This window comes from Stenella coeruleoalba (assembly GCF_951394435.1).
Source record: "Stenella coeruleoalba genome assembly, chromosome: 9".
NCBI lineage: Eukaryota > Metazoa > Chordata > Mammalia > Artiodactyla > Delphinidae > Stenella > Stenella coeruleoalba.
Genome location: NC_137155.1, coordinates 23,043,471 through 23,071,145, shown reverse-complemented (window position 1 = coordinate 23,071,145; position 27,675 = coordinate 23,043,471). Strand labels below are relative to the sequence as shown.

The 27,675-nt window shown below is 34.9% G+C and overlaps 1 protein-coding gene across 2 annotated transcripts in view; it reads right to left on the bottom strand.

Moving 5' to 3' along the window:
* Positions 1-207: 207 nt before the first annotated feature.
* The window catches only part of LOC307191680 (platelet glycoprotein 4), a 104,564-nt gene continuing 77,096 nt past the window's right edge, over positions 208-27,675 (bottom strand). For both annotated transcript variants that reach the window (XM_079931857.1, XM_079931858.1), the window contains 12 exons: positions 20,557-20,717; positions 16,296-16,443; positions 15,352-15,531; positions 13,819-13,910; positions 11,686-11,732; positions 8,482-8,551; positions 7,421-7,608; positions 6,276-6,394; positions 5,242-5,315; positions 4,615-4,669; positions 3,635-3,799; positions 208-1,094 (listed from right to left, as the gene is read on the bottom strand). In XM_079931857.1, coding sequence (XP_079787983.1) covers positions 3,635-3,799; positions 4,615-4,669; positions 5,242-5,315; positions 6,276-6,394; positions 7,421-7,608; positions 8,482-8,551; positions 11,686-11,732; positions 13,819-13,910; positions 15,352-15,531; positions 16,296-16,443; positions 20,557-20,717 — 1,299 coding nt within the window. In that variant the 3' untranslated portion in view covers positions 208-1,094. The remainder of the gene's footprint in view (positions 1,095-3,634; positions 3,800-4,614; positions 4,670-5,241; positions 5,316-6,275; positions 6,395-7,420; positions 7,609-8,481; positions 8,552-11,685; positions 11,733-13,818; positions 13,911-15,351; positions 15,532-16,295; positions 16,444-20,556; positions 20,718-27,675) is intronic.

Sequence of the window (27,675 nt, the reverse complement as noted above, 5' to 3'; positions counted from 1 at the left end):
ACTAGCTCAAAAAATTACCTAAGGAAAAAGTAGTCAAGGTTGAATTTAGAAATGTTTCAGAAGGAAATGTAGATGCATAAAGAATTAAAAATTCAGATAGAATGCATCAGTCAGAAAACTAGAGTAAATATTTTGTGACACAACAGGAACTAGGCAAAGCACAGGAATTTAAGGAAGAACATCTTTTAATGTTTGAAACCAGTCTTTCTGTGGTGACTATAAAAGCAAGAAATACTACAACAAATAACTATGAATGGACATTCTACTCTTTGTAATCTCCCACACAATAATTTCTGTATTATCATTTACATCTCTTAATACTAGCACAGCATTCTGAAGTTGCCAAGCATAAGTTGTATACAACTGAGTGAAAAGATCAAAATCTACTCAGATTTCCAAAAGAACTGCAGAACATGGAAAATGACAGTCCCAAAAATGTCCATTTGTATGATCATTGATAAAAATATACGCCCATATTGTTATAAACAGCATGGTTATAGTGCCTACTGATGCTGTACAAAGGATTCCATAGAGAAAGAAACTTAAGTAATGTATAATAAATGGTTCATAGGCCAGTCATTTAGTTTCCATTTTTAAACGTCTTTCAAAATGGCTCATGCTCATGAAATGCAATGTCCTGGCAGTCCTGGGGTCTGTGTATTGCAGGGACACTGATGAGGGTAGTGATGTTTTTCCCTTTGATGAGGACGACAAGAGTTCAGGGTCCAGGATTTGTTTAGAACATCCACCCCTTTGCTGAATTTAGCAAAAGGGAACCAATCAGTGAATCAGTACCAAATAAAAATAACTGGATCATGCTGAAGCCACATCTGTAGAAACTGAAATCCATTCCATTGTGAACATGTTGAATTTTAAAAGTTACTGCTTTTTGTTCAAAGTGTGGATTTTAATGACATCTTAATCCTTTAGAAACGTGCTTCTGCTCAGTGCAGAGAACAAAAGTGCCGCCAGTTCTTCAACTGTAAGATAAGGTGTGTTTTGCAAACATAAAGCATATTAAATCTTCATTTTGTAGGTCGATATTAAGAAAGGTCCTCATGTAGCTGGTGCATAAATGTCGACTCATTTGCTTCCTGGAAAGCAGAAGAAAGGTAAGTAAGTACTTACCAGAAAGTCGTGGAAAAATAAAACAGGTAATATTCAAATTCTAAATACTGAGGATGTCATGTTTTCTAGTAATTAGCCCAATTTCTCAAGCTGCAGAGAAAAATTCTCTGATGAACTTCATGGATAAGGCAATTATTTTCCCATTCCAGGATACATGGAAGGCTGCTTCCCAGCTCTCAAGAGCTGCGCGTGGCCAGATAAGGAGGGGTAGCTCGTTAAATCTGCTCTGGATGAGCATTTCCACTCTTTGCTGTCCCTTCAGACCATCCTCCGTTTAGCGGTGTATATACTGCTACTTTCGAAAGGACTATTGGCTTACTCTCTTTGTGATGCTCGAGCAAAATCACACCTTAGCTCCACCATCTTTGCTTTACTCCCTCTTGTACATCCATCTCCTTATTTTTCAATTGTTTATAAATCTTCCCAGAGGCATAATTATTATAATATTCGAAACTGAAGCTTCTTTAAGGAAATCTATATCTGTGATTCTTCTAAACCTAGTAAATCAGGTAATCTACAGAGAACAGTGTTCTTCTGTATTTGTATAGAAAAGAAAACAGACATATCATTGTGTAAAGAGCAGTAACTTTTCCTTGTAACAGTCAAATGTTTAAGCCAAGTCAATATACTTGTTGATCAAGACACTCTAGAAAGTTTTCAATCTTTCACCTTAATTTAGCCACATAGAGACCCAAGATATTGGACATTCAGGGCTCATTAAGCACTGATGAAATAGATCATATAATTTTAATAATAGAGAATAGTATCAGAAAATTTTTACAACTACTGTATACTTCATTTTGAAAAGCATATTCTCCCACTACAACAAGGTTTTGTTGTAAATTGGCTTTTCAGTGAATGATCTCTTCTATCTATTATATAAATGGTCATATGAAGTACTTTAATCATAACTCATTTGTTACTGGACTGATGACAGGTCTTAATGGTGATGCCGTATTTCCTTTATTTATTATAATGTGAATGTATTAAGTCAGCATTTGGAATACATTCTGTCCAAAATGATTGTAGGCAGAATTGTTCAGTCTTCTTTTCAGGGAATAAATATAGCCTGAAAACATCAGAACAAAAGATAGAGTTGCCTTCCTAGGCCCAAGCTCTCAATCTCACACACAAAAAATATTGGTCCCAAAATGCCACTTCATTTTTTTTAATGTTCAATTTGACTGATTCCCATTTTGAAAATGGATAATTTTGCAGTTAAAATTTACAATTTTCTGGAATGTCTCCAAAAGACAGAAGGATGATGATGGATCCATGGCGATTGGAAACTCATAAAATTTTATTAGGGATTAGTTGTGATATTCATGTAAAATATTTAGCATGATTTTGGCACATTAAGAAGGTCAATAATTATCAGTGGCAGCTCCAGAATTTCTATATAAGACAGCTTACGGTCAACAACCTGATTGAAAGTAGAGTAAGAAGACTTGTTTTGAAATTGTAATTTTTCATAGTAAGTATATTGCTTTTATTTAGATTCCACATTTTTTTTTGATGTTCCCGGAAAGGACGGGTGGATGGAAGCTATGGGTAAGTGGAAAATCACCCCCGCCCCCCGCTCAGGCCATACCAACGCCACGTATGATCATTAAAGAAAGGCTTCCATTTAGGAAAGATAGGGTCAGACATTCATTCCTCTATGTACAAGGGGGCACAGGCACTAATGTCTAAAACATAGAGGCCTGAACCGTCTCTTCAGTTTTGCTAAAACTCCTATCTGTCCACATTTACCTGATTTTTCCTGTAAACTCTGAGTAATTTGGTTTTACTATGTTGAACATTTTTTGTCTCTATTTTCTTGTACTGTTGTATTCAGTTCTAGCTCCCGAATTGTAAGCTCCCAAATTGTAATCATTCATCAGGGCTTCCACATCATGATTTTGGACAGCATATCTATATGCAGCAACTCTGTTTTAATATGCTATCTTCATTTTAAAACAGCATATTTTTATCTTATCTATATCATTTATTGAGTTTTTAATTCTCATTAATTTTTAGCTTAGCTAATCTAAATTTTCCCTTTTATTTTCTTTTCCTTTGTAAATTTCAGTCTCCCCTAATATCTACCATTTTCAGTTTCACATACCCTTTCCTAGTCAGAGAGATATTTAATTATTTGTGATTTTTTTAAAATAACTAGCTAGAAATAATCAATCAAGAAATAAAATTTAGTACATGTATAGCTTTTGTGCAACATTCTAACTTTTCAAAGGTGACAATTTCATAATTTAGCCCAGTCCTCCCAGAATAAAAATGAAATGTAGTGATCTGCTTAATATTAATAGGCCTTATTACTCATTCAGGCTTTGTTTATAATTTACGTTAAGCATCTCAAAACTTCAAGGATGTGCTAAAAATGCTAGATGACTAGACATATCCAGAAATATTTGAAGCCTAGTTTATAACCTCTTTTTGATAAAATGAAAACAAGTAATATATAAACTAATGTTATTAAAGCCGTATATAATTTTTGTTATATACTTACTTAATTTACTCTCTTTGATCTGCATGCACAGTATGAAATCATAAAAAAAATAAACATCACCACACCAACACTGAGTAAGGTAATTTCTACCAGGCCAAGGAGGTTTATTTTTCCAGTCACTTGATTTCTGAACATTTCTGCCTTCTCATCACCAATGGTACCAGTCTGTAATCAAGTTAATAAATAACGTTATTTGGTTAGATTTGGGAACAAAATACTCAACTCTCCACTTAAGTGTATCACTTTTTTTTTGAAACACCGCATAGGTGTTAGTCATCTTTATCTGTAAGACAAGCCAATGGAATTCCCTTTGCATGCATGTCAAAGAAGGCAATAAATGCCAAGGTAGAATATTTAGAGAGAGAAATATAATCTTCCTCCCTTGAAACATGTCAGCTAGCATTCTTCAATATACTGATTTCATTGATAAATACAATGGTTTTACTGGAGTGTTCTCCAGTTTTCTGAAGGTTGTTTCCTAGTGGCAGAGGAAAATGTCAAGGGTCAACAGTTTTCTTCCTCTAAAGGCTTATACAGTTCATTTCCTAATCCTGTGGCTAATCAGTTCCCTGATTTGTACTAAAATATCTTGTCAGGCACTAGATAGACTGCCTACGTCTACTCTAACCTGGTTTTTATAAGTTTGGTTGGCTTTTATTAGCACTACAACATTCACATGGAGTTATTTGGAGTTACACGTTTACATGACTCTTTCCTAACATATGCATTATGACAGGAAAAATTGTTTAATAAACATTATGAAAATAACACTGAAATCTAACATAAGCGTGATACTTCTGTGTGATTTGGTACTCTCAAAATAATTATTATATAATTAATAATATATAAATCTCCCATATATGCAATGGAAACACAAGTTCAAATACTATATATGTGTATTCAGTTTTCAAACAGCAAAAACTTTTTCTATCTACCAAGAAGTTTACTGTTTTTAGTGACTAAGAAATAAAAATACTAACCTCATTAAGCCAAAGAATAGGCACAAAATAGTTCTGCTTCAGACCCTTTAATGCTCTGTAATAAACATTGAAAATAATTATGAATATATATAATAATATACTACCCATATATGACAGAAATGTTAATAATTATTAGTGGAAATAAATTTTCAGAAATTAGCTGCTCTTGAAACTTGGTTAATAAGTACCTTGATGTTTGTTCCCTGTAGTGAATCATTTAAATTTTAATATGGCTGTTTCTCAGACATCTTTCACTCTTATAAATCTAATACACATTTCTAATTAGACTGACTTTTTCTAAGCGCACGTTTTGTCCTTTCAAAAAATTATATGCAGGAAACTAAAATATGAATGCTAGAAACTATTCTCTTGAAAATATTTGGACAGCTAGCAAAATGAGCAGTGCCACAAATACTCATTCCAAAATATGTGTAAATACCATTACAATACACACTAGATATAATTCTAAATTACAAATGAAAGTTATAAGCATTTAGTAATCATTTAATGACGTAAAGCCAAATAGAAGGTGAAAGTTTTATTATTTCCACTTCCTGTCATAGATATACCCACATTCTTACAAGGAGGTAGTAAAAATCATAATGAAACTTTTTCCAAGGGACTCACTCAATTTTTCTTGCTGGCTTGACCAATATGTTGATCTGCAGCCGTTTTGCAAATCGTAAGGTAAATCCAGTTATCTAAAAAGAGAACAAACTAAAAAATTACCAACTTATTTTAAAAACATTCTTTTATAATATCCAAAACTTATTTTTACTGTTATATAGAACCTAAGGTGAAACTGTTGTACTTAAAACTTGTGAAATTTATTAAAAAATTAATTGGACTTATTAAATATTACATACAAAACTGTCCATAATTACATTTTATGTGTATATGCCTGTATGTATACAGATGTATACACACATGCATATATATGTGCACGCGCACACAATTTTTTGCCCAAACTACTGTCAAGGTTTTAGTTAGATTTTTGATTTTTATCTGAACTGGTTTTGGCGAATCAACAACAACAACAGTAGTGAAACGTAGAACTCATGTAGTCAGTTTAAATCCTGAACTATATATTGTCAAATATATATTCAGTCAGAATCCATGTATCATCCGTATAATTATAATGCTACTTCTGTCATTATTTAAACTGAAACATGACTACTAAAATCCTGGCATTTCATTTAACTGTTGACAAGGGAATATTAAAATAAAAGTTAAAACTGTTACACTATAGGAAATTTAGTAGATTTTTTTTACACTAAGTATATCATAGATCTTGCCTCAAATGCACATATACCCATAAAACTTTTTAAATCCCTCATAGTCTAGTGTCCCTTCATGTAAGCAATACTTGCAGATAAGTATGAAAGAAGCCTAAGAGAGTACCTTATACCAAATTGTTTTAAACTGATTAGAATCATTTCCATCATTGCTATTCCTGACCTTTGCTGAAAAACTAAAATTGAATTACCTTGACATTTCATAAGCAACAATAGGAAGAAATCAACATAATTTTCATTGAAATAAAAGTAATTTATCAAGATTGTGATACAATAAATATCAATAAATGTGACTGACAAAAGGAGAGAATTTAATTTTTCCTTCATTTTAAAAAAACAAATGAGATAAATAATGTATTTGCTTACAGGTTCAACATCTAAGTACGTGCTGTGTTCTTCTTCATTTGGACTTAAGCCTTCAATAGGTTGTGAAATATCAGGACTTGCATATAGAAAATGAGGAAGTGAAATATACACAGGTTTTCCTGAAAACAAGGTTTAAGAGACAATTGGGATAAATTGTTTTCCTCATTTCATATACCACTTAGGAAAGACTTCCTTGAAAATAAAGCTTTTTAAGTTAGAAAGAGAAATGCATAAAGTTGGCTTTGAATACTAACTAACTGGGGGATGAGGGTGAGGGAAAATTATTATATCTCATTGCTTTTTGATCAAAAATAAAATATAAATTTCTGCATCATCCTACTAACCATTCAGTTGATGTCTGTCGTTTATCCCTTAGGTGTTTATTTTCAATATGTAATGCTTAGCTGCTGAACGCAAAGTTACAACCATATACCTTCATGTTTCAGGCAGTAGTATGTCTATGGACTGAGAATTTATTTAAGAGGCTTTTGTTTCTTTATTCTCACCCATTCCAATATGAAGAAGGTGAGCAAAATAAGATAGACTCCAAATTTCATGTTTGAATCAATTCTTGTCTCAGACACCCTGAAATATACTTATTTTAATTTACCATCTTCTAGGGTAGAAAAGGTTAGAAAAACGTCAGATGGGTAAGTTACGATGCTCAGAATATTCTGGGAACTATTTTCATTTTACCCTAAATCTATAAGGAGCAACAGGGATTCTGCACAGCAAAGAAAACCATCAAAAAATGAAAAGGGTATCTATGGGATGGGAAAAAAATATTTGAAAAATGCATATCCCGTAAGTGATTAACATCCAAAATATATAAAAAATTCACACCACTCAAAAAAATAAATAACCCAATTAAAAAATGAGCAAAGGGCCTGAAGAGACATTTTCCAAAGTAGCACTCGGAAATATCAGTAGGGCTTTATCTAATAATAACTAAGTTTTGCAACACTGAAACGATTGGGACCTTGACAGCGGTACAAAAATCAAAACAAAAATATCCTACCACCACCTTTACTTTCTGCCCTCATTGCTTTCACACTTTAAATTTTTGCTGCAAAGGATTCCTGGGTGAAGTTTAAAGAAAACTACAGATTATGGCATGGATTGTGCCGTTGAGAACTTTTACTCACCGTCTTTGCATTTGCCAATATCTAGCACACCATATGAAGTACAATTTTTGGAGATAATTTTTTCTGTGCAGAAACAGTGATTGTCTGGATTTAGAACTGGAGATGCGAAAGCCAAGGATGGAAGACTAAATCTATACACAGGTATTCCTTTCAGATTAATTTCGGCTCCAAACACAGCATAGATTGACCTAAACACAGATAAAGATCTTCATTTATACTGAGGACATTTCTCAGAGTTTCCTTTATAGATTAAATATTTATATGACTCCCTCAAGTCCTCTATTTGTGCCCAATTTAAATTAAAGAAAAATAACATTTCAATCTTCTACAACTTAATCCTGGAGAGAAAGGCTGCTCACATGCTGGGGTGTGTGCCTATGGGTTTTGATATATGTCTCCTACACTCCTGCATTTACCAAGTGTCCACCATAACCCCGGCAACATACCGGGACTCAATACATGTTTTCTAATCCCCTGTTAATTCTAGTTGAAGAAATGCTGCTCTTTTCAGTTTTACAGATAAGGAAAAATTCAGAGATATTAAATGCTTACCCACACCACAAGCGTTTAGAAACAGGGCTAGGATTCAAGGATATCCGTGTGTGTGTGCCAATGCTTTTGTAATAGCTGCTAGGCCCCATCAATTTGAAAAGATGCTATACTGTCTATAGAGCACATTAACATAGCCCTGTGACTGTGGTATCATCCTCTTTGGACATCTTTACAAAGACTGAACATGCCTTTCTAGAGTTGACTGTTACTACACATACTACTAGTTTAGTAAAAGAATGAAAATATAGTTCTCGCTTAGAAATAACAAAGAAGAAAATGATTTGCATTATGCAAAATATCCTCCTACATCTTTCAATTTTTTAAAGAATTATGAACACATTATGAATTCCATATTGTATTTCTTCTTAATACATCAAGAAAAGACTTCCCTAAATGTACTTTATTTTTCTCAAATAACATGATTATTAAGTATGAGCTTCTTGGTCTGTGTTTTATCTCTTAGGTAAAGAACTGTGACTTCGAGAAATACATCAATGTCTTTGTCTTACCTGCAAATGTCAGAGGAGAAGAACTGCAATACCTGGGTCTTCTCAATGAAAGGTGGAAATGATGCTGCGTCTGTTTAAAAACCAAGCCAGTGGCAAGGGATTAGGTGTAATGTGTGTCCTAGACAAATCTAGAAATCTCGATTCCAGCAGGGTTAAGAGAAATAAAATGCAAACTGTATATATAATATTAAAATTCTCCGGTAGCCACATTTTAAAAATGAAAAAAGTATCTGGTATATTTTATTTAACCCAATATATCCAAAATACCATTTTAAATACAATCAATATAAAAATTAACAAAAATCTCAAAATCCAGTGTGTACTGTATACTTACAGCACATTTCAGTTTGTACTAGCTGCATTTCAAGTGCCGAATTGTGGCATGTGCTAGCGGCTACCACATTGAACCAGTCTGTACACCGTACACAATCACTGGTATTCAATTTCATACTAAATTTTCCCACTCCTTAAAAATTAATGAAAGTTAAAAAACAATGGCAAAATCGCACGTTGTTAAAACTGTGATTGTGTGTTTTGAAATCCTCCACCTATCAGTAGAGTAGCACTTTTCTTACCTTGAGGTTCCTTTAGAACTCATTTTGGTAAATGTTGTTCTTACTTTTAGTAACGATTCATTCACCTACCCTAACGTCTGATTAATATTTTTTAAGTCACTTATTGAAGTTCACTCACTAAACAGAATTTCATGCAAATGGTTGGAAAATGTACACATCAAAATAAAAAGGGCATTTGTTGAGTTTATTGAATCTCTCCTATGGTTATGACCCATGGCACACACTGGATATAAGCAGAAAAAATGAGATTATTCCTCCATTTGCTCCACAAATGAATATCACCAAAATGAGCCACCACTGAATGTGTCTGTTCAAAACAGTAAGACCTATCCTTCAACTATGAATACCACGCTCTTCTTCTGGTAACTGCACTAACCTTGTGATCTTATTACATTTCATTTATATTTTTGTGATAAGTGAAATGTAACAGAAGATCTCAATGAACTTGATACTGCCATTGAGAGAATGTTGGGACAACTGCTGTCCCAACATCGTAGCCATAAAAGGAAAAGAATACCTTGCAAAGCTTTAAAAATGATCTGAAATATCATCGAAAATTGTGTCATAATGACACCAGCAATTACCATGGGCCATGACCATAAGATAGCTGATATTAGCAGGGCTCTTTTTTGTAATACATTCAACTGTAAATCAATATTTTCATTTTCTGTCTCTTTAAACTTACTGAAGAAGGTAGAAGAGGTACATCTAAATCACGATAAAAAACACCTTGGAACACTTTCCATTTCATTAGTCTCTTTTCCCTAGTGCCATAACTAAGAATCTCTCTCACAGGGATTCCATCAGAGTCCTCTGGCCTGTTCAGTCTACCTTTGCTCCTAGTTTGTTTCACTGCTTTTTTATTCTTAGATGATACTTTTAGCTTCATGCCCGATACACATGTATTTATATTATAGTCATTAACGAACCCTCTAATTCCTTTTTTTTTTTTTGAGGTACGCAGGCCTCTCACTCTTGTGGCCTCTCCCGTTGCGGAGCACAAGCTCCGGACGCACAGGCTCAGCAGCCATGGCTCACGGGCCCAGCCGCTCTGCGGTGTGTGGGATCTTCCAGGACCGGGGCACGAACCCGTGTCCCCTGCCTTGGCAGGAGGACTCTCAACCACTGCGCCACCAGGGAAGCCCTCTAATTCCTCTTTTAAAACTTCTCTGCTTCTCTGTTTTGGAAAAAATTTTAAAATATATTTTTAAGCCCATAAACAGTAGTTTACTAGAAGAAGCACAGTATATTTTTCTCTGTGTCTAAGGACTGAAGTTTATGCTTACGAAATTACTAGAGTTAGTGGTATTGGGACACTTGACTATTTGCAGAAATGAACTGCTGAGAAAGGACCTCCTTACCGATCCCCATGACTCAAAGCACTACAAAGCAAACTCAACGTTTGGTTTTGCTCTTTTCTTCTAGAAGAGTGTTAACAAAATTAAATAAACATGGAAAACTCAGCAATACGTTTGTGAAAATGAATATTCTGTTTCCTTTTTATTCCCTGCCTTTTACATAACTTTGTATTTAACATTTTTCATCTTCATTATATTACCGTCCTATAAAGCACTGTCTCACTGGCTTTGTAAACATTATACTCTGCTTCTGCTTCTTACCAGCTGAAAGTTCACCTCTGATTTTAATTACCTCATGGGATTCGATTCCCATTGCTTTTTACAATCAATTCTTTTTTTATGCTATTTTTATTTTTTTATTATTTTTTATTTATTTTTTTTGCGGTACGCGGGCCTCTCACTGTTGTGGCCTCTCCCGTTGTGGAGCACAGGCTCCGGACGCGCAGGCTCAGCGGCCATGGCTCATGGGCCCTGCCGCTCCATGGCATGTGGGATCTTCCCCCACCAGGGCACGAACCTGCGTCCCCTGCATTGGCAGGCGGATTCCCAACCACTGCGCCACCAGGGAAGCCCTACAATCTTAATTCTTAAAATAATAGGCATATGTGTACTTTGCCTTTTTTTAAGGAGAATAATAAGCTGGATCTACCACACACTAAATCTAAATTCATAGTACCTTCTTTCTTCACAACTCTAATTCAGAATGTGCATTTCTGCATACATTTTTCATGGTTAGTACACGTATAACCTTGTTTTGTTGCTGTTTTCTCTCTCATTTCTGATCACCTCATTCAAAAATCCGTGGCTCTGTCTTAACAGCTTCACTGATTCTACCTCATATTGAAACCTCAATTTGGATGCATGTTTTACTTTTGTACTTATCTTGATTTTTTAATTCTTTCAGTTTTAAACCATTATGTACACAGTACTTACAAAAGGTGCAGACAGTGACGACTACGCTAAAACTTTCTAACCCCTGACTTCTGTGGCCAGGGAGGGAGTTCAATTAAGTAAAGCTTTTATGAAGCAAACATTTCCCCAGGAATGCAGTAAAGGCTCATCTTCAATGGTTGATCTTCAGAAATCCCATCACATTAGACAGACATTTACTAAGCCTACGTAAGAACAGAGACTCTGAATTATGTTGCAGGGATACAAAGATAGGTAAACGCATACCCTCAAACTCCAGAACACTGTAGGTACCCTGGTGGATTTGTGGGAGAAAGGAGTTGGTTTCACTGTGATTATTACCACAAAACAAATGCCCTTACCTGTACCATTAATCATGTCACAATAACTTGGCCAATAGGAGAGATTCCTTAGGAATAAAAAAAAAAAAAGAAAATGATCAGTCTCATTTCAAGAGCACGTTTTCACATTACATTGTCTATTATGAGTCAGTACTCCTGCAAAAATAATATTGATTAGACTAGATGTATCAAATGCTAGGTTTAAGAAATGTTCTAAGTCATTTGGTCTATGTTTTGTTTGAAGTTTGCATCTTGTTGAGATAAGTGAAGCGCCTGATGCCATTAAGTGGCCAGATTATACAATAAAAGCTGCCAGAAGTTGGTAGTTAGAAACAACTTGGAACAGAGTTCTGCAAAAAGGAAATTGAGAAGCACTTATCAGAAATTTAGCTGTCTACTTAGGGGAAAGTTTTTTTTGTTTTGTGTGTTCAGCTGAATAGGAGGAAAATATTAACCAGGTAACTGGTATAAACTCAGTATGAGGGAAGAGGGAAGTGTGGAGGAGGACAGAAAGAAGCAGATGTTTGATCAGTAGAGATTAGAAACATGTAGATAATCAATTTAAACTTTTCCTCTCTTTTACCTCTTACGTGAGTGGGCATTAAAGTAGGATGGAGTTTATTAATTTGTACTCTGGTATCTACATAAGATATATGTATCAACATATATATCTGGAAACAATAAAAACAACAGTAGTGATAGTTTCTCTGCACACTCAGCCACTTTTTGGTGATGGAAAGTGGGTTTTTCACACTCCCAACATACCATCCAATAAGATGTCAAGGCAAGCTGTTGATTCTTTGTTGTCGTTGTTGTTTTTAATTTAATTAATTTATTTTTATACAGCAGGTTATTAGTTATCTGTTTTATACATATTAGTGTATATATGTCAATCCCAATCTCCCAATTCATCCAACCACCATCACCTCCACTGCTCCTGCTTTTTTAAACAGAGTAAACTTAATCATGCTCAGTCTTGCCATGGTCAGTTAAATTAACCTTGTCATAATCTTAAACTCATGGGAAATTCTTACTCCAATTTGGAGCATTTAGTAACACTCCTCAAAAACTCTCTGTAATATTGAAATAGAGGAAATGCTCACTTGCCTCAATATATAGTGATTTCCCCTAAAATGAGCATTTAGATGTGTTCATTTTCCTCCATTAGAATTTTCAACAAAAATACGTGACTATGAACTCTGTAGAAGAAAAAGGACTACACAAGTGTTTAACTGTTTTAAGCAACTTTTAGATAGGAATGCAGTGTGAGGTAATGCTTACTTAATAAAAATATTTCACCTCTTTTGATTTTGACTATTCTTTGTCAGAAAATCACTGACTTAAAAGTCATTTTAACTTTGAGGAGAAAAGGCTTTTCCCTTGATATTTATTGGGGTTCGTCCTATTTTAGACATATGATGAATAAATTAGGTGTACTCCAGATAAACAGGCACAAGCTAGGGGAAAGTAGGAAATCATGGCTATATGAACATATCTCATTCTACTACTGCTTCCCAGGAGGCATGCTCCTTATTTTCAAGTTTAATATGTCAGTTTTAGCACTTGAAATACTACTTCCCTTATTGCACTGATAAAGTTTTTAAAAGCTAAGTTACCAATATAGAAAATATTTCAAGAAAATTTTGAAGGGGAAAGTCATGAAAGTGTTGGCATGGATTCATTAAGCTTCCACCTTTATAGGCACATTTAGTCATGTCCTTGGAATGAACAATTTTTATTTGACATGCTCGGTTAAAATAAAAAAAGCAGAAAGATGTATTTTCCTACTTACTAGATGAGTTAATGTATTGATTTTCTTCCTTTTCATTTGTGGTTATGTAATTGTATGAGTGCACGATAACGCTGGTTATGCAGCAGAGATGGAAGTAGTTTCTTTAGATTTCTTTATGTAAGAGAACCTATGTATAAAGGTCAACCCTCAGTGGGTCTGACACTCAGCACCTATGCACTAGTGTGACCAGTCATCACAACTAAAGGGTTAACGCCTGGCAGAACAGGAGTTTCTAGGGCTGAGATACAGGCAGGTCTGTTCCACAGGTTGGTGTCTATGCGTTACCAGTTGTTAAATAAGTTTCTTGCCTGCCTTAGAGTACCTTAGTGACACACACACACACACTTTGTGTGAATACTTACTTTTTGCCTTTATATGTGTCGATTATGGCAACTTTGCTTATGTCGTCCTTTCCGCTGAAAACTTTATAAACTCCATCTGCAGTATTGTTGTACTGAAAAGATACGTACAAGAAAAAATTACTTCTACAACAAGCCACATTTTCTAAGTTATAAAATATGTAATTAACTTACACATTTCTCAGTGGTTGTTCATAATTTTTTAATATGATTTGAAATATATATATGCAATAAAGTTTTTAAATTTTTGGTCTTTAACATTTTAAAAAGATATAATATAAAAGGTGCCTAGAAGTAAGCGCTAGATCCTCAGACAGAAGGAAACAAATAGCAAAGCTGACATCCCACTCTAGCACACTTTTCATAATTAAGCCAGAAAGGCCATCTTAATCACTACTCCTATTTTATTGAGGTGAGGGGATAATGAACAAAACCTATGAGAACTGTGACAGATTTCTAGAAGTATTCTCCATGTTATGATCTTTAATAAGAAAATAAGTGCTTACAAAATTTAAAGCAGAATTAGCCAAGGAAAGAATTAAGAATATTTGTGTTAAATAATAGTAACTGAATTTATTATCCCTTAAGGCTTTCTATATTCATATTTGATTGATCTATGAACTTGCAATCCTAAAAACCATCTAAAGTAAAATAACAACCACGAACTGGAGAATATAACTAATACGTCATATAGTGCCAAATGAAATCACCGTCATATTTTCAATGCAATAGTCACCTTGTCCTATTTATAATTCAAAACATTATGCTATAACTAAGTACATAACCAAGTTCATATTTTTCTTTATCTCCAAACTGCCATTTCATGACATTTGTAGATTCCTAGAAGTTCTTATCAACTAATTCTGTGAAAATATGACATTGCTGACTTATCAATCTGCTGTGCAATTTCTGGTGACTTTTAAATTTACATTGAAATAAATTTGTAACAGGTCTAGAAAAGGAAGAATGATATGATGAATACAATTAACAAAAATAAAAATATGGTATTAAACTTGATTTTTTTTTTTTCGGTACGCGGGCCTCACTGTTGTGGCCTCTCCCGTTGCGGAGCACAGGCTCCGGACACGCAGGCTCAGTGGCCATGGCTCACAGGCCCAGCCGCTCCGCGGCATGTGGGATCTTCCCAGACCGGGGCATGAACCTGTGTCCCCTGCATCAGCAGGCGGACTCTCAACCTACTGCGCCACCAGGGAAGCCCCTAAACTTGATTTATCAGACAGGAAATCAAAACCAAAAACAATGCTCAAAGTCTTACCAGCTTATAACCTTATTTTTGACAATTTGCTGTATATTTATCTAAGAGTGGAAACTTGATTAAATGTGCTAAATTCAGATAAGTAAATTCTCCCAACTAGGAAAACTAAATCCATGTAGGTACTTTTTAAAAACTTAGAACATTTATTCCCATATCAGAAATAGGGTTAACACACTAAATGATAAAATTATGAATCGTCAGTGCCAGTATATTTATCCAATTAAAGTCTAACAGTATCAACATTCATACTTCGTACTCACAGGATAAAACACACCAACTGTAGTGGGAATAGGGTATGGAACCAAACTCAAGAATGGATCCTTATAGCCCCACAATAGTTCTTTCAAAGTTCTCTTTTGAAACATAGAAGATTTTGACTTTTTGATAAGTGAATTGAGTACTCCTTGAATAAATACGTTTGGGTAGAGGTGGGGTGCAGCCTGCAAAAAAAAAATCACCGTTTAAGACACCAATTGTAGTATCAGATTTTAAACAAATAAATGGAAAATACTAGAATTAAGCTTGATAAAAGTTTTCAACTGTATCTTTAAAATGACTGCCAAATCTTGCCAAGACTAAAAGTGTATTTTTTCTTCATCTCTGAATGATTACATTTCTCTGCCTCAGTGTGAGCCACAGGAAGAAGACTGTCAAAGTTAAATCCTACTTTTTAAGAAATAAAATTTTATTTATTTATTTATTTTTGGCTGTGTTGGGTCTTTTTTGCCGCACGTGGGCTTTCTCTAGTTACAGAGAGCGGGGGCTAGTCTTCTTTGCTGTGTGCGGGCTTCTCATTGTGGTGGCTTCTCTTGTTGTGGAGTATGGGCTCTAGGCGCATGGGCTTCAGTAGTTGTGGCTCACAGGCTCAGTAGTTGTGGCATACAGGCTTAGTGCTCCGTAGCATGTGGGATCTTCTCTGACCAGGACTCGAACCCGTGTCCCCTGCATTAGCAGGTGGATTATTAACTACTGCGCCACCAGGGAAGTCCTAAATAATACACTTTAAATGGTTTTCTAATTCAGTTGATTATTCTATAATCTTGTTATCTTTCCAAATGAGTGTAATTCAAAATAATGCCGTAAGAACACAGTTTCATAAACATAACAAAATAAATGATATCTAATAGTAGTTCTAATCATGAGATTAATTACAGAGGATTCTAGAGTATTTCAAAACCAGTAATTTCGCTGTTTGTCTACTCACTGCTACAGCCAGATTGAGAACAGTGAAAGTGTCATTCTCGGTTCCAACTGATAGTGAGGGTTCAAAGATGGCACCGTTGGGCTGTAGGAAAGAGACCGTGTGGGTCTCAGAGTCATGGGTTATATTTTCCTTGGCTAGATAACGAACTCTGGAAAAAAAAAGTAAATAAAATTCAAAATAATTGTTGCAAGTGAACATTAAGTCTCAAGTGCCATTCATTCATGCAACAAATAATTTTTGAGTGCACAGACTATGTCAGAAATTAGGCTAAACAGGTGGGTTAAAATGATATATAAGCAAATGCTGAGTTTCTAGCAAATCAGAGAAGGTGGGGAGGGCTGGGTGGGGAGGTGTCTTAGAGGTGCAGAGCAGGGGAGAAGGAGTACGCGTTATTATAGGAGTTTACACAGTGTCTGTGGGAAAACACAGAACAGGTACAAACCCAGGCTTGGGATGGTTATGGGGGGATAATGGACAAGATACAATTCCACATAAGTGGTCTGAATGACAAGGAGAAGTTTAGTTAGGTAAAATAGGGTAGAAAATAACATGTAGAAGGTTAAGGAGTAAGAACATGGTGTAATTTTAGATACGCAAACTTTTCACTATGGTTGGTTTACAGAGTTAGAGTAAGGAGAGTGGTGGAAATAAAGCCACTAAAATAAACAAGATCTCAAACATAAAAGGGTTGTGTCCTGTACTCAGATATTTAGCTTTTTATCCTGAGGGTCGGGAGGAGACAGCAGAGAGGCTGAAGGAAAGGAACAGTAAAAGCACGTTTCCGTACATTAGAAAGAATGTTCAAAGTACACAGCCTTTCCAGTACTGGCTTTTTCATAATCTCTGGTATTTTAATCAGAATTAAAATAACTAATGGAATATAATTTCCACTTTAGAGACCATTCCCCTCCATCTCTGCCTCATGTATTGTATACTTACGAGTTCTAAGCTCCTGGCTCTAAAATCTCTAGGCAAAGTACCAACTACTTTTTAGGAATGTGGTGAAGGGTTATATATGGAAAAAAATCTTTTGCAAGTATAAGATATTTACTGAGATGCAATAAGGTAGACATTATTCATTGCTCTATCATATATCTGAATGTCTATTATGTGAGGTTCTAATAGTTATCTGTTGTTATCTAACTAAGGTGAAGACTGAAAAAGCATGGGACTGAAATGGAAAAAATAAAATAAACCAAAAACACCTGACCTGATTTCAATCAGGTATAATAAAAATGTAAATTGTTATAACATAGGTAGTATGTGTGTTTTGTATCCCCAAGCAGTGTCTGGTACATGGTAAGTTCTTCGTAAATATTTTTGAATGAATAAATTTATTGTTCACATTCTTTAAAAAGAGAATTCACAAAAAATTGAAATAGATTTTATTTCTAATGTAATTTCATCAAGCTTTATTATTTATTCTTCTTGGAGTACTGTAGACATGCAAAGAATATAAAAATCTGGAACATCTCCCTGGAGAGTCTATTACTAGTCAATTACTCTTTTCTATTAGATAACTGTATATTAAAATTAGATTACATATTAACTTTTAAAATGAAAATACTTTAATTTTCAGGATTATATATATATATGTATATATATATATATATAAAATAATTGAAATAGAAAAATAATTGTGACCCAAATTCTAGTTTACTTAGTTGTACTTACATTGTACCAGTAGATGGCACTGACTAACAGAAAAATCCTTTCAACTGAGGCCTGTGTTTAGAACGTACTTTTAAAAAGAGAACATGAATCACTAAAGTTTTTGTTTAAAAATTAGAATGTATACAGGTTTCAGAAAGTGTTGGTTAATAAGGCCAAAGGGAGGAATTTGCCTCCGATTTTGCTATGTACTCCTGCCAAAACAAAGTAATTAAAAAAAAAAAAAGATTGGATCTGAGAATATTCTGAAGGAGGTACCAGGTCTTCATAGAGATGGTCTAGGTTGGAACATATATCATTCAGATCTCTATCCAGGCAATTTCATGCTTTGACCCATGTCACACCTTGTCAACGTTTCATCAAGCTCACTTTAGCAGCCGAAAGCCAAATAAGCCTGTGGTTTGAGGAGAGACATCCTCCTCCACTTAGAATTTCAACTGAGTTCAGGGTGTAATTGATGGGGAGGCAGGATCACCTCAACACGTGGAAGACTCTCAAACTATTAACTTTTTCGGAAAGGTAAATGTCATTTTCCCATCATTTAAGGCATCCAAGCAGACACTAAGGACCGTTTTGTTGACATCATGAGACAAGATGACTTGTAGTTAATCACAAATTCGTTTAACATTGTTATATAAATAGGAGTTTATTGTTTATGTACTTTAGCTGCAAATCCAACTTCTCTTCTCCAGGTAAATCAATTATATCTAACCCACCCCCTTTCATCCCTTCAAGAGCAAGGTTTAAGCCTCTAAGAATAAAATATGTATTAACTATCAACTATCAGAGCAGGACTAGGGCAGGATTCAGTATTATGTTTATGTTTTCCACACCCCAATTAATATCTTTAAAAGTAAAAACATAACCCCTCCAAACAAACAAAAAATTAAAAACTGTGATGAGTTCCCAAATTCTAAGTATTCTCTTTTATCACATGTATTCGGTTCTCTCAGGGTATGATTTTTAATCAGTTATGCATAGATTCTTACTAGGTCATATGTGAATTCTACATTTTCATAGGTACACATCACAGCTAACAACAGTTTTTGGGCGAAGGTATTCATACAGCTTTTCATAACAACATAAGAACTATAAGACCATGAAAAAATAAAAATATTTTCCAAGGTGAGGTGTTGTTTTGTTTTGTTTTGTTTTCTGGGTGTTTTTTTTTTTGTAACAATGAAAACCATGTCTTCTTTGACAGAGCTGTGAATAGTCACAGACCTGTGCCGGGAGACAGGAGACGTGGGGATAATTATTAGGACAGAATAGGCACCAAGGTGCTCTGCAGCTTACGTATCATGTGCTGCGGCAGCAGGCATCACCCTCCCAACTACTGTTATTTCATTATATTTGCGTGTGAGCTGTCAATCTAGAAATATATTAATGCACGGAAAGGAAAGAAATTATATAATCATAGACTATCTGAAACAGATAAGAAAGTAAAACTATGAATTAGAAGAAATCATTACAAATATGAAATTTTGTAATAATACTTGATCATGGCATATGAGTAGTTGTATTATTCTTGAGGAAAAACCACTCATGTGTATAACAAATGATACAGCAGGATTAGCTATCTTCACATATGGGCACCATAAATATATTCCTGATACCTGGATAAGGTTAGTGTTTTTAGCACCTCAATCTCCCCTTTTCCTACTTTGATAGTTAGAAAATACACATAGTCTATAACTTACATAGGAGAAAATGTACACAAATATCTAAGAGTTACCTGTTCGTAGGTTTGTGTGAACAGGGACAAATCATTTCACTTACCCTGGTATCAGTTTGTTTTTAAATTTACAAAATGAAAAGTTCTGGCTAATTATTTCCCCCTACTTCCAATAGGCTATGATTCTATTCCAAAGTATGTTAAGGCATGTAGATAAAGGTATAGCTTATTCAGTCTCAGTACTGAAGAAAACATAAGAATGAAACTACTGAATAAATACAAACACCCACATGACCTGGAAATTAGTTTGAATAGAAGTCCTTAGCAGGTATTGTAGTTAGGTAGAAACAGTTTAATGCTGCGGTTCTCAGAATTGAGTGTGTATTGCAGTCCCCCAGAGTACTTGTAAAACTCATTACTGGGGTCTAAACCAAGTGTCTCTGATTCATTTGGTCTAAGGTGGGGCCTGAGAATTCACATTTCTACTTAGTTCCCAGGAGATGCTGATGTGGCTGGTTCAGGAGCCACCCTTGGAGAACCACTCATATAACCTACACTTTCAATTTTAGGATTTCAAAGTGCTCTGGTTTTAAAATTGTGATAGATGGTTTTTTATTTAGCATGCATATTTTAGACTTGTTGAAAATATATGCCACAAGTGTAAAACTCCTGTAACTTCCTAAATGTAGGGCAGTTAATTGGTGCTGGTAAATTCATAATAAAATATATATTTCTTATCATCATTAAATCCTTAGATTAGGGTTTTGTATAGGCAGAAACAGAATATTTCAATGTATGTTAATGGCAAGAAAATAATAAGTACATTTCAATACAATGGGAGTTGTCAAGTGGAAGCTTTTTCAGAAACACATATGGTCAAGGAAAGAGTGCCACTTTTTATGGGGACTCGCTCACCTGTACGTGTAAGGACCTCTTTGCTTAACTTTAATTTTGCTGCTGTTAACTGCCACCTCCTCTGGATTCTGCACATCAAAGATCCAAAACTGTCTGTAAACTGTGGTGCCTGTTTTAACCCAATTTTTAAAAGCAATTGTACCTTCCTCAAGGACAGTTTCCTATGAAAAAGAAAACAAGTTTGGGTTATTTCTTTGTAGTAAATACGGGCACTTGTGGGAGTTTAAAACCATTAATGAGTTAGTGAAAGAACCAAGCTCAAGTATCTTGTTTGTGAGAACCTCTGCAACCTGCCACAGGTTGCGGCAGAAATGTTTTCAACACATTTGATAGCAATCTCTTTTCGTCAACCCTTTACAAAGAGAATCAGTGTCTAATATTGCAGACCATGTCTGTCGATCGTAAGGCCAGCCAGTAGCAAGCTTTAGAGTGACCTTACGGCAACATTGCAACAGTTTATAACACAATTTATTAAGCTAATTAAAAGCTTTCCAAAAATTTATTATCAGGTCAAATATTAACTTCTCTTCTGCCCTCAGTGAGATGGATTGAAGAGGCAAAACAGAAAAACTGAGAGAAAATTCTAGTGGTATTGGAAGCTTTTTCACTTTTTCAAAAGTTGGATACTTCAGGGGAACATCACTTAATATCTTTTAAATTAAGAAAAACACAAATTTGACTTCTCCCCTTCAAAACCCTGCTAAATGAGGCTTTCCCAACTCTCAGTACATTTGCAGAAACCTGCTAGTACATGTTTCCAAAAATTACAAGTTTAATTCATTATTATTAGGTTAATACTTTTTTTTAATAAAAGGATGAAATAAGGAAGTTTTCATGTTATCCTTTTGTGAAATCCATTAAAAATCTTTGATGATCCTTGTAATAAAGATGGACAGATAGGAAAAATACCAATGACAGAATCAGAAAACCCTACATTAGAAATCTCTCTTGTGCTTCAGGAGTTGGGACTGAGTAGAAAGTCACCAAACCCCTTGGGTCAATTTCAGTATCTGTAAAACGAGGGAATTATCATAGATGCTCTCCTGGATTCCTTGCAAGGCTTTCACTCTCTGGGCAGGAAGCCTCTGGAGCTCTAGTAGCTAACGCAGACAAAGGTGACTTTGTAGCAGGCAGTGTTTCCAAGTAAGCACCTTGGGAGGAATGCCCAGGTGTCAAGTTCTAACTTACCTTGCTGCCAGAGGAAGAGGAAGGAAAGTATTTCACACAAAATGAGCCTAATAAGACCTAGGAATACAGGGACAATCTGACTTCTTTGTTTCTGTCACCTGGAAGCATCAATTCATAGAATGATGGATCAGGAAAGGACACTGGACATTAGCACATTTTCTAGGAGAGCATGCTGAGACTCTGAGAAACCAGGTGTCTGGCTCAAGGGTAACTGAGGCAAATACCTAGAAGTAGAATCATGACGAGGATCCTAGTCTCTGACCCTTAGGCTGGTCCTCTTTTACACCGTGTTTTTACTATTTTTTGTTCCTGTCACCTCTGCACTTAGTTGGTAGAAGTCAAGTTAAGTTTCATATCTTCAGGAAACTTTACTTATTACTTAGTGGAGAGAATAAGGGAATTCCTTAGAGAAGAACAGGACATCAGCTAAAATGCCTTTACAAAACCCTGTGCTGTTGCAATCATTGCTGTTGCAATGCAATTGGAGCTGCTAAAGCGATGTTAGATCTTCTTACTTTTTACAAGCAATTATCCTTGAAAATCTTTTTATTTGCTCCTAAAAAGTCTATTTCCATAGCAAGCTCAAAATTAAGACAAAATTGTGTACAGATAAAGTATTAATGCTATTCTTTTAAATGTTAAGGTGTTTACCGTAAATGATGGGGCTTTTGAAGCTGAAATCTATATGGAAGCTGAAAGCTATGTTAATTTACCCATTTCAAGAGACTTTAGGAGGGGAAAACACACACGAACATACACACATACACATAATTACTCTCACCCTATAGAATGTTAAGGACTAATATATATAGTATCAATTGTTTATCATGTACCTCTCAAGGCACATACTTTATTTCAGTTCTTAATGAAAGGAACTCAATAATGTACTTGGCAGGACAGAAAAACTCCCTAACTCTGATGCTTGTACATTTCATATCAAAAGACATTGTAACTGTATCGTGCCTTTCTTCTAACGCCATGAATTACTTTGTCTTATTTGTTGACCTAGAGATTTTTTTTAATGGGGAAATTGAAACACAAAGAGTTGAAATGAATGCATTGAATTACTAGCTTTAGAATTAGGGTCATCTAAACCCATCCAGTTTTTAGAAATAGAAGTGGGTCCTAGAGAAGCAGATGTCTGATTCATGTTGTAAGACAATTTAGTAGTAGATAATGGAGAATCTGGCGTTTCACTCCAGTCTTGTGTGGTTTCCGTAACACCATGGTTTGTTCAGAGACACAGAGAAAAATATTGAAGCAGTCACAATAGGAATGAATTTCTTCTGATCCTAACATTATCAAATGTACTAAAAAATTGTAGAGGCCTCTTTGACTACCAAGGCTAAATATATCATAAGTTCCTGTAAAAGGAGCAAAAGTTTTTATGTTCTTTGTGAATTTAGGAGGCCTTGATTTTAAGTTGACTTTGGACTCTCTACCCCATTTTGCAGATCTTTTACTAAATTTGAAGTACAAAGGTGATAATTATGTGTACAGAAAAAGTAATATAATTTAACATCCTCTCACTTGGCTAATATGTACGTCAGTATCTGTCCCTGACTTTAAGTGTTCAGACTATCCAGTCCTAGTAATGAGTGGATACCAGCCTGATGACTGCCACATGACAGGGTCTCCAGCTGGGTTTAAAGCCACTTACCTTGAAACTTCTATTTTGCTACATTAATTTAAAGGTAGATATATGGGACTGTAATGCCCTCTATGTAGTCACCTGGTCACTTGATTATTGCTGTTACGGGAAAATAGTACTCATCAACTTTAGTGTAACTATTAAAATGTCCTTGATATCTTCCTATGCCTGAAGTATATAGAATACATATGTAGAAAGCATATTGTCCCATTTCTCAGGGCTCTTACAGAGTACCAAGAGACGGAATCGTATATAGCAGATCTTTTTTTTTTTTTTGGCCACGTCACGTGGCACGCAGATCCCAGTTCCCTGACCAGGAATCAAACCTGCGCCCCCTGCAGTGGAAGCGCGCAGAGTCCTAACCACTGGACCACTGGGGAAGTCCAAGAGATTTTAATCTATGAGTAGATTTCCTTAGCCTACTCCCAGCCTGACCAAGTATATTGGCTTCTTCACTCAAAGCCTAGAGTGAAGTGGTTAACAATGAAATAGATGCTATGAGTTTGATTCCCAGTTTGGTCACATGCTAACCAGTTAAACCTGGGCAGGTTATTTAATTTCTTTGTACCTCAGTTTCCTTATCTGTAAAATAGGGATACTAATAATAACATTAGATTGAACTATATGAAATTAGTATTTTTTAAAGTCAAAATAAGTGGAATATTAAATTAAATATTTAATATTTAATTAATTATTTATCCTCATAGGTTAATTAAATATTTATCCTCATAGGTTATTGTAAGAATGAATAAATGTGAGCACTCAGAACAGTGTTAGCACATTCAGTAAACATTGACTATTATTATTATACAAATATTCTCCACCCCTTAGAGGGAGAACTCTCATCTCACTTACTTTCCAGATTGCTTTAACTACTTCGTTCATAGGATTCCTGTCTAAACCAGTCATCTGGCAAGAACTCATGTAAAATCCTGTGACACTACTTCTTCTATTTAATCACTCTTCTATTTATTCTCCATCCAGTGAAATCAAAACTTCCCTAGAAAGCAGAAACATGCTGAAAAGAGTCTTTATCCTCTCCACTCACTACTACAATTTGTTCTGTTTAGGACCAGTTACAAGCAGTCTTCCCATTTCAAAAAATATTCTCCTATGTGTGTACATGATGCATATGTGTGTGTGTGCGTGCTGAGAGAGAATGAATTAGAATATTAGTACCAGTTGTGTTGAGAGTCAAAAAGTGGTTTCAGTCTCAGGTTATCAAGTCAACAGTTAAACCACAGGATAATATTTGGTGAAATGGATCAGATCTAATGTGTTTCTGAAACTCAGAAATCAGCTGTCAAGAGTTTATGGAAGAACCTAAAATGGGAGATTTTGTATTTGGCATGAAAAGTAAACTATGTTGATATTAAATTGGGCTAGAGGAAGAAAATTACACATGCTGATCTGCTTTTTCTTAAAACATTTTAAAGTGATTTTATTATTGGAGCTAATAGGCAAATATATGTGTTTAAACCATGTTATTCTGCTCTTTAAATTTATAATTTGTTTTAGAGTATTTCATGTTCTCATATATTATCATTAAATTTAAAACAAATGCTACCATCTTTAACAACCTATACTTCTGGCACTTTTTTTTAGCTTTTTAGATACTATAATGATGTAAAAACTATTTTATCATATCTGGAAATGCTCTAAGCATATATTATGAAATTAATTTTACTATTAAATATGTACTGTTGATTTGAAATTCTAGTCATTTTAATGAACATAAATAATTGTTATTTCAATTTATTTTATCTGGAAGCACTTTTTTGGCTACTGAAGGATCATTCTTTTCAAGAATGGGGGAAGGAAATGATGGTATAATTGAATGATGGTATAATTGAACATTAGTTTTTAATTGGAAATAAAGGTATCTTTAATTTCCTTCTTGGTGTTCTACAGTTAATATCATAGGGAAATTAAATTGAAATTATTTTAAATTGCCTGTTATATAATATTCACCAAACATATATCAAGTGACATTAACAGTGTCAAGTGATAAGTTAATCTTTGTAAATGGTGGCAGAACTTTGACCTTTTTCTGAAGTCCTCTGGTAATTTCTACTTTCCACATTCGTGGCAGCTCATGCCATTGACTTTTAGTGTGTCTAGCAAGAGTGCATAAACCTGCTGGGCCCACACAAATCTATTAGGAATCAAAGTCTAAAATACTGGTAAAAAAGTTTCCAGTTATAATGCATAAAAAGCACAAAGTCCCTAAAAAATATCCCTTGGAAATAACGAGTAAAGAAATACATATATATATACATATACACACACACACATATACACATGAAGTAAAATGTATGGACTAGTTTAGGCCATTTCAAAGGCTGGTGTCTGGTGCCATCTTTTAGAACTGGAAGGCATCATAGAGTCCCAATTCTATATTTAAAACTTAGGTAACAACAGGATATGATTTTCTGATCTTTTTAAATTAAGCACTTCTTTTTTTTTTATGGTGCTTGTATACAGGTAATAACTTTGCCAAGTTGCTACTAGTCCATTAAATACAGCAAGTAATCTGCAATGAGTTTCAATTGTAGACAAAACTGACCAGTAGTAAAACTTGTATATATTTGTAAAATAACAGAATTAACCTAAGTGCTCTGAGTCAGTGGTAAGATACTTGGCTCTCTGGGATTACACATAATTCAAAGATTTGACTTATATTGCATGCCGAACAGATACATATGCCAATCTCATTTAAAAAATAATTTTTTAGGGCTTCCCTGGTGGCGCAGTGGTTGAGAGTCCGCCTGCCGATGCGGGGGACACGGGTTCGTGCCCCGGTCTGGGAAGATCCCACATGCCGCGGAGTGGCTGGGCCCGTGAGCTGTGGCCGCTGAGCCTGCGGGTCCGGAGCCTGTGCTCCGCAATGGGAGAGGCCACAGTGGTGAGAGGCCCGTGTACCGCAAAAAAAAAAAAAAAAAAAAAAAAAAAAAAAAAAAAATTAATAATAATAATTTTTCAAACTAAATAAAAAAGAAACAGTTTTATTTAAATAAAGAAAAAGTCCCAGCATCTTTACATGATTCAAATGGACAAGATCATCATGGATATATGAACATCCGAGAGCAAACTCAGGCTTAGTCTTAAATGTACCACACAGCCCCTAACCATTGAAGGTATTCTGATGATGTCTTAGTCTGTGGATATTGAGCTGGGTTACAATGTAAATCAAAGATTGCAGATAACCCTCATTTCAAAAACAAGAAGGGAAAACACTCTATTTATTTATTTTATCCCTGCTTTGTTACCCTGCCCTAGTGAAATTATACTTTCAAAGTCATTACTGACGATGTTCTAACCATTATTTCCTTAATTTTCATCTGCCTGAGATCATTTTATTCTTTCTCTGAAAATTGGCTTCCTATTAACTTCCCAAAAAATGCACTCTATTGTTTTCATTGCTCCATATAAAATAATTTTACCCTTTTCTGTTTTTGTCTTCCTACCTACCTCAGAATGCACATATCCTATAGTAATTTCTCCGCCCTTTTGTCTCTATATTCAAATTCTCCTTAAGCAAATCTACTGTTTAGTTTTATCTGTATTCCCTATAATAATGATCAAATCTCTTGAGCTCTGACCTCTGAAATATACACTGATGTTCATATCAAATCGCTTATAAAATGTCTGTTTTTTATTCTTCTAAGGTATACAGTTCTATCAATAACAACTGGACATCTTGCAGTTTGTTCTTTTTACTCCTCTCTCTCCCTGTTTAGTCCCTCTATCCCATTGTATCCCATCACCCATCAGTTCTAGGTACTCCACCACACTAAACCAGAGTGCCTTTTGTTATGTGCAGACTCTGCAAAGATCTTTCTAAAGGGAGTCTTAAATTCTCCTTGAAAGTGGTCATGTCCTACATAGCGCTTCCTGTTTTCGGTCTCCTCACTTTCCAGTACATTCTATTGTAGAATTATAGAGTACAAAACTGTGTAAATCATCTAGTCTCTCCCTTTAGATTGCCTAGGTATGGAAACTAACTCGTCCTCCTTTTGGCTAGGTGAGTTGGCAAGTTGATTTAGGGTCTTGTGACTGTAAAATGGGTAAAATAGTAATACCTTCTCATAGATATTTCTGAAGATTAAATGAATTAGTATATATGCAGCTCTTAGTAGGACTAAATAAATGCTTTATTAGTATATAGTATGGTATATTAGTATGTATGGTATATAGCATATTAGTATATAGTATATTTGATATCAATCTCTGAATGCAGATTTTGTTATATCTAACACCTACCAGAAAACATAAACCAT